Source organism: Physeter macrocephalus, chromosome 18, assembly GCF_002837175.3.
Source record: "Physeter macrocephalus isolate SW-GA chromosome 18, ASM283717v5, whole genome shotgun sequence".
NCBI classification, from domain to species: Eukaryota; Metazoa; Chordata; class Mammalia; order Artiodactyla; family Physeteridae; genus Physeter; species Physeter macrocephalus.
The window spans coordinates 15221820-15230514 of NC_041231.1; the positions used below are offsets into that span (position 1 = coordinate 15221820).

General features: G+C 36.8%; 1 protein-coding gene across 2 annotated transcripts in view; it reads right to left on the bottom strand.

The window, feature by feature from the left end:
- Window positions 1–3841, bottom strand: part of ARL8B (ARF like GTPase 8B) — a 14872-nt gene extending 11031 nt beyond the window's left edge. For both annotated transcript variants that reach the window (XR_003676877.2, XM_028479110.2), the window contains exons 1-3: window positions 3728–3841; window positions 2309–2382; window positions 1592–1685 (exon numbers count right to left, since the gene is read on the bottom strand). Coding sequence is in view for 1 of the 2 variants with exons in the window: in XM_028479110.2 (XP_028334911.1) it covers window positions 1592–1685; window positions 2309–2382; window positions 3728–3826 (267 nt within the window). In the remaining variant the exon portion in view is untranslated. The remainder of the gene's footprint in view (window positions 1–1591; window positions 1686–2308; window positions 2383–3727) is intronic.
- Window positions 3842–8695: the final 4854 nt, after the last annotated feature.

Here is an 8695-nt window from a genome sequence, read left to right on the forward strand (position 1 = left end):
ATCATTAATCATTAGATAAATGCAAATCAAAACTACAGTGAGATATCATCTCACACCGGTCAGAATGGCCATTATCAAAAAATCTACAAAGAATAAATGCTGGAGAGGGTGTGGAGAAAAGGGAACCCTCTTGCACTGTTGGTGGGAATGTAAATTGGTACAGCCACTATGGAGAACAGTACGGAGGTTTCTTAAAAAACTAAAAATAGAATCACCACATGACCCAGCAATCCCACTACTGGGCATATACCCTGAGAAAACCATAATTCAAAAAGAGTCATGTACCAAAATGTTCACTGCAGCTCTTTCTACAATAGCCAGAAGATGGAAGCAACCTAAGTGTCCATCAACAGATGAATGGATAAAGAAGATGTGGCACATATATACAGTGGAATATTACTGAACCATAAACCGGAACGAAACTGAGTTATTTGTAGTGAGGTGGAAGGACCTAGAGACTGTCATACAGAGTGAAGTCAGTCAGAAAGAGAAAAACAAATACCGATGCTAACACATATATATATGGAGTCTAAAAAAAAAATGATCAGAAGAACCTAGGGGCAAGACGGGAATAAAGATGCAGACCGACTAGAGAATGGACTTGAGGATACGGGGAGGGGGAAGGGTAAGCTGGACAAAGTGAGACAGTGGCATGGACATACATACACTACCAAAGGTAAAATAGATAGCTAGAGGGAAGCAGCCGCACAGCCAGGGAGATCAGCTCGGTGCTTTTTGACCACCTAGAGGGGTGGGATAAGGAGGTGGGGAGGGAGGGAGATGCAAGAGGGAAGAGATATGGGGACATATGTATATGTATAACTGATTCACTTTGTTGTAAAGCAGAAACTAACACATCATTGTAAAGCAATTATACTCCAATAAAGATGTTAAAATAAATAAATAAATAAAAACAACCAGTCCCGCAGCGCACAGCCTCTTCTAGCATCCGGGCCGACGCAAGCTCGCCACACTCTGCCCCACCCTCCCCACTCTGCTCTGTGCTCTAGAAACACTGGCCTCCTCCCAGTGCCCTACCTCCTCCTACCAAAGAGCCTCTGTCTGCAACTCCCTTTTCCTCCAGCTGTCACATCCTTCACATGCCTACACATCCCTCACATCTCAGCTCAAGCAGCACTTCCTCGGGGAATCCTTCCTTCTTCCCTCAAACTACATTAAGTCTCCCCTCTAACTTACAACTCAATAGCCCCTTGTATCTCTCCCTTGTAGCACTGATCACAGCCGTATTAGTCAAATGATTTCATATCATCTACCTAGTTTCCTACTAAACCATAAGCTCCATGATTGTAGGAAGCATGTTTCTTTTTACTTCTGCTCACTACTATTTCCCCAGGACTAAGCACTGCTCCTACTACATATAGTCCAATAAACAGCTGGTTAAGAAATGAATAAACAGCACACTGCACAGTATGGGGCAGATACTCAGTAAATGTAACCCTTCCAGGCTTTAAAACAAAAGACATTTTACTGATTTCAAACACAAAATAAAAATGTATAATAATACTTATAATACTATAATTATAAATATTATAATTATATAATGTAAAATTAACCAGTACTCCATACTCACTGGAATTCCTTGTAACTGTGGCTTATCTAGAAGATTATGTAGTTCATTTCGAGAGGCTTCTATCTTTTCACGATCTGCAGCATCTATCATGTAACTTTAAAAAAAAATAAAGTGATCTCAATATGTCTCCACCATATTCTGTGATCACAATTAATAGATTTTTAAATTTTCTTAATTTATACTACTGTAACTGTTCATTAAAATAAAGTCCTCTATTTTAAAAGGCTGGCACCCAAAAATAATTGTTAATAGACTGTTCTACAGATACAAACTACTATATATAAAATTAGATAAGCAACAAGGATATACTGTATAGCACAGCGAATTATACCCATTATCTTGTAATAATCTATAATGTAATATAATTAAAACTACTCAATCACTATGCTGTATACCTGAAACCAACACAATACTGAAACTCAACTATACTTCAATAAAATAAATAGATAGGTAGACTGTTCTTAGGGGGCTGATACATGATAGTAAAACATTTATATCCATTAGCTCTTAGCTACATAAAAAACAAAACTCTCATTCTATCATTCTCTTTTTAAAGTCTGATGTTAATGGGATTACACTAAAAAAATATCTAAGAAAGACTGTTATTACCCGAAATAAAAATTGAGCCTTTAAAAGTATGAAAAACAGCGTTTTCCCTTGAAACCAAAACTGATTGCAAGGGGGGAGACGGGGGGGAGGGGCGTGGAAGCAGCTTACACAATAGCGTTGACCCCTCTGCAGTACCGTTCCCACATGCTCCGGAAGCGGGGTTGTCCTCCTATGTCCCAAATCTTCAAATCAAGATAGACAGTTCTTAATAAAGATATTTCAAATAACACATTGAAGAAAAAAGCAGTAGGAGGGGAGAAAGATCAAGCAGATAAGCTCATTTCCACAATGTCAGAGCCAAACTGCTTTTGAAAAACTTGAGGTCAAACAAGCTCTTAATCTGGAAGTTCTTGGGGCCACTTCTAAACTTGAAGCTCAAACTGAATATGTTTACATTAGATCTAATAGGTGGTGCTTGAGCAAAGATTTAGTTTTTGTGCAATACTTTCTTTGCCTGTTAACCAATAAATTTCCAATATTGAAAATACGTATTTTTTGAAACAGCACTCTTAGAATCTGCATCATCAGCCATCATCCATATTTGAAGTGAAAGACAGAAAAAAACAGTTCATTCAGAATCTATTTAAGTTTAGTTGTCTGATTGGGTACATATTAACATCTAATCGCTTTTAGTTATTCTGTGCATAACAGAAAACATTCCTACCTAGGTGCTTTTCTTATATAAAATTATTTTATCCATATGAAAGCTACTACCCACAGTAATTTCACTATTATGGCTACTATGCAGGGCTATGTAAAGGTCTGAAGTCATGATATTTATCGTTAGGAGGCTTCCAATTTAGCCACAGACACTGGAAACATGCATGAAGACACACACGAAAAATTAGCAGCTTCATTAGATAAGCTACGGAAAGAATTTAGTAAACAGCTTCTGTGAACCACAAGAACTGGGTAAAATGGCCATAAAGTTCAGGCTACAGAAGTAAACTCCCCCCATGAACAAGGAAGCCAAAAATAATACTACTAATAAATTTAAAAACAGTCCAACAGTCCACAATTCAAACCTATCAAACTTATTCTAGAAACAAAATTATGTTAAACTAGTTAACTTTTTACTGTTTTATAGTTTTAATTTTAGGGCTTATTAGCAAAGAAAGGGAAAAATAGTTTACCATATTTGCTACCACAAATATAATACTAACTTACCGACATTATAAACAATTATTATCTTTCAATATAAAATATTATTCATGAAATAATGTAATAATATCACATTCCAAATACTCTGAAGATGGGATTTTTCTTTCCTAGGAACACCTAAATCCCAAATAATACTTCTGCCAACCCGTAGGCTAAGTTTTTTATGGGCACTTAACATTTCAACACATACATTTTGATCTATTCGAGCAAGCAAGAAAAAAAACTTGATTTACACTCTTTTGGAACATGCCCACTCATTAATTAAGAACTGCCAATAATCATGTAAAACGCAAAGAAACAAACAGAAAAATTGCTAGTTTGTATCTGCTAACAATGTAAATCGAGTACGGCAAGAAGCTGACGTACCTTTATTGTCACGTTACCTTTAGTTACTTTCCTCATGTTGAAGCCCACTGTAGGTATCATATCTTCACTGAATTGACCTGACTGAATGAAAGAAAACATTTTTAGACTAATCGTTGTTTATTAAACCATGTAACACTGCAAACCTTTCACATCAACATTACTCTGTACCCATCTTAGCACATAACTAATTTTTTAGCAAATAACTAATTTTTTAGTGATGATAACAATATACCTTAAGAAAACACTCCTAATAGCCATAAATCTTGAAAAGGTGCATTATTTTTTTCATTCAAAGACATAGTCTTCCATTAAAGATACTTCTGAAACTACTATAATTTTTTACGTATTTTTAAGTTTAAGAAATACTGTACAACTACATATGAACATTTATTAATTCGTCCACCTATACATGAACTTTTGCATACAAGGTACAAGTAAATCAGAAGTAAAAGTTCAAAGTTTTCTATTTTTAGGACTGAAATTATTTGGACAATACTGTTAAAATTCACTGTTGCTTTTCTGAGTCAGTCTTTTAACAAGGCTTATACAATGTTTTCTTCATAAACATGATCCTCCCTTATGTAATCAATTATATTCTCTTTTTGGTTTCTGACCTTCCTGTCAGAGGACTAAAATTAAATATCTTCTAACAGTATTTATATTTTAAAATTGAAAATGTTCATCCATCTAGGATTTGATTACACAATGCAAGAAAGGTCCTTTTGACAAATGTATAACCTATAATCACCTCACTCCTCATTTAAAATTTATGTATTTATTTATTTATTATTTAGTTTTGGCTGTGTTGGGTCCTCATTGCTGCACACAGGCTTTCTCTAGTTGCGGCACGGTGGGGCTACTCTTCATTGTGCTGCACGGGCTTCTCATTGCAGTGGCTTCTCTTGCTGCAGAGAAAGGGCTCTAGGTGCACTGGTTTCAGCAGTTGTGGCACGCGGGCTCAGTAGTTGTGGCTTGCGGGCTCTAGAGCGCAGGCTCACCAGTTGTGGTGCACAGACCCAACTGCTCCGCAGCATGTTGGGTCTTCCTGGACCAAGGCTCCAACCCGTGTCCCCTGCAATGGCAGGCGGATTCCTAACCACTACACCACCAGGGAAGCCCTCACTCCTCATTTAAAAATCCACACTTTCCTAACTAGATTGATGTGATATGCCAAATTCCATACAGAGACAGTTCTATATCTGAGTCTTCAATTCTCTTCCATTAGTCTGTTTATTTCTAATTGGAAATAAATTAGGACTACATGAATTACTGTAGCTTATCCTATATATTATTCTATATAGCAGATCAAGAAGTTGGAACGTTCAGGAATGTGTTTCATCTCTCGCATTTGAAATAAACTTTAGAAATTAATAATTCTGTTAAAATACTAACTGCCCTTTATCAACTCTTGATATTTAACCAAGTCTCTCCACCTAGGCACATGGTTTGTCCACTCAAACGTTCAAATCCCTTATATCGTTCAGTGAAGCATCATAATTCTCTCCTAACCGGTCTTCCATCTTTCTTGTCATATTCTTTATTTTGACTGCAATTATGAAGTACACCTAATGAGTCACAATTGATACTGATTTTATATATTTACATATTCATATATTTTATTCGCCAAATGTTTATTTCTCAAGTGATCTCTTATTTATTAGGTACAGCTCAGGATTATGAAATGTACCAACGTGGGAGCAATTAAACAAATGGAACTATTTTCAAGGCCGTAACACTGGCCAATTGTTTGCCACACATTCATTCCAAAACTGTCTACAAGCACCAACTGTACCAAGCACAATGAATTCCAATTTTACAAATTAATTTCTTCTACATAACCCCAAAAGTGTTCTACTTTTTAAATTTTTCCCCTCCTGTTCAGTGGAGTTTGGGTTAATCTCAAAAAAATGTGAAAGAGAGAGAGACAGAGAGGAAAAAGAGAAAGAGAGAGAGAGAGAGAGAGAGAGAGAGGAAGGAAGGAAGAGAGAGAGAGAGAGAGAGAAAGGAAGAAAGGTAACACAACCATAATCACTGTTTATACATACAGATAATATAATTTTCAGAACTTTCACATATACGATTTATATGTGTGAAGATCTAATCATGATATCAAAACTACATATACCAAAACTAGCCATAACACAAGAACAGAAAATATAACCTGATTAAAAAATGGGCAAAGGGGGCTTCCCTGGTGGCGCAGTGGTTGCACGTCCGCCTGCCGATGCAGGGGAACCGGGTTCGCGCCCCGGTCTGGGAGGATCCCACATGCCGCGGAGCGGCTGGGCCCGTGAGCCATGGCCGCTGGGCCTGCGCGTCCGGAGCCTGTGCTCCGGGACGGGAGAGGCCACAACAGAGGGAGGCCCGCATACCACAAAAAAAAAAAAAAAAAAAAAAAAAAAGGGCAAAGGTAAAACCAAAGGCATAATCTATGAAAGAAATAATAAGATAACTTTATTATAAACTTCTGCTCTGCAAAAGACAATGCCAAGAGACTCGGAAAACAAGCCACAGAGTAAGAGAAAAATATGTGCAAAAGATATTCTATAAAGGACTGTTATGGGAAATATACAAAGAACTTTTAAAACTCAGCAATACGAAAACAAACAATCCGATTAAAATATGAGCCAAAGATCTTAACAGACATCTCACCAAAGAAGATATACAGATGGCAAATAAGCACATGAAAAGATGCACCACATCATGTGTCACCACGGAAATGCAAATTAAAACAATGAGATACCACCACAAAGCAATTAGAGTGGCCCAAATCTGGTATTCTTTGATAACACCAAATGCTGATGAGGATGTAGAGCAAGAGGAACTCTCACTCACTGCTGATAGGTTTGCAAAATGGTACAGCCACTTTGGAAGACACTTTGACAGTTTCTTACAAAACCAAACGTACTCTTACCATACAATCCAACAATGACACTCCTTGGTATTTACCCAAAGGACTTGCAAACTTAAGTCCACACAAAAACTCACATATTAAATGCTTACAGCATCGTTATTTATAATTGTTAAAACCTGAAAGCAACCAAGATGTCCTTCAATAAGTGAATGGATAGACTGGTACATCCAGACAATGTAGTATCATTCAGTACTAAAAGAAATTAGCTATTAAGCCACAAAAGACATGGAGGAGCCTCAAATGCATATTTAATGAAAGACCCAATGTGGAAAGACTACATATTGTATGATTCCAACAATATCACATTATGAAAAAGTCAAAACTATGAAAACAGTAAAAATATCAGTAGTTGTCAGGGGTTGGAGAATGAAAAACAATATGGCAGTTCCTCAAAAAATTAAAAATAGAATTACCACGTGATCCAGCAATTCCAGTTCTGGGTATATACCCAAATGAAAGCAGGAACTTGAAGAGATATTTGTATAACCACGTTCACAGCTGAATTATTCGTAATAGCCACAAAGTGGAAGCAACCTGAGCGTCCACCTGCAGATGAGCAGATAAAGTGTGGTCTAGTCCTACGATGCAGTATTTTTCAGCCTTAAAAACCTTATTCATGGACTTGAGGACACGGGGAGGGGGAAGGGTAAGCTGGGACAAAGTGGAAGAGTAGCACTGACATATATACACTACCAAATGTAAAACAGACAGCTAGTGAAAAGCAACTGCATAGCACAGGGAGATCAGCTCGGTACTCTGTGACCACCTAGAGGGGTGGGACAGGGAGGGTGGGAGGGAGGCATAAGAGGGAGGGGATATGGGGATATATGTATACGTACAGCTGATTCACTTTGTTATACAGCAGAAACTAACACAACAATGTAAAGCAATTATACTCCAATAAAGACATGAAAAAAAACCTTATTCATGCTCCACCATGGATGAACCTTGAAGACATTATGCTAAGTGTAAGGCAGTCCAAAAAAGACAAATACTTCATGATTCTATTTAAATAAGGAGCCTAGAGTAGTTAAATTCATAAAGACAGAAAATAGAGTGGTAGTTGCCAAAGGCTAGAGAGGGGGAAACAAGGAGTTAATGCTTAGTGGGTACAGAATTTCAGGTTGGGAAGATCAAAGGTCCTATAGATGGATAGCAGTGATGGTTACACAAAAATGTGAATGTATTTAATAGCACTGTACACTCAAAAATAGTTAAGATGGTAATTTTAACATTTTGTGTGTTTTACATTTTTTAGAAATGTATGATGTAAAAGGAGGCAATTATCACTACCATTTTCCAGAACAAGAAATAAATTCCCAAGGTCACATAGCTCAATAGTGGTTGATTACATGTCTTAAAGATCGCCATTGTGAACTGTAATAGGCTTTAATTAATAACCGAGGAGAGGTCTGTATGAGATAATGCTTCCTTTATTTGGTATATTAGGAAAAGGTGCTATACATAATAAAGCAGCCAGAAATTGTAGCAAAAGTTTTTAGGTACCAAAACTTTTAAAAAAGCTTGCACAGAAAGCTTTCTAAAATGAAATAGATACTTGGTTAACTTCTCACAGTCTATGGAACAGTCTATCATGTTGATTTAATGTGTTCTTGGTGTTACAGGGTTATTTTATAAATTGTAAAAAGAGAAAACAAGGGACTTTCCTGGCGGTCCTGTGGTTAAGAATCTGTGCTTCCCAGAAATCTCTTGCATTCCTATACACTAATGATGAAAAATCTGAAAGAGAAATTAAGGAAACACTCCCATTTACCAGTGCAACAAAAAGAATAAAATACCTAGGAATAAACCTACCTAAGGAGAAAAAAGACCTGTACACAGAAAACTATAAGACACTGATGAAAGAAATTAAAGATGATACAAAGAGATGGAGAGATATACCATGTTCTTGGATTGGAAGAATCAACATTGTGAAAATGACTCTACTACCCAAAGCAATCTACAGATTCAATGCAATCCCTTTCAAATTACCACTGTCATTTTTTACAGAACTAGAACAAAAAATTTCACAATTTGTATGGAAACACAAAAGA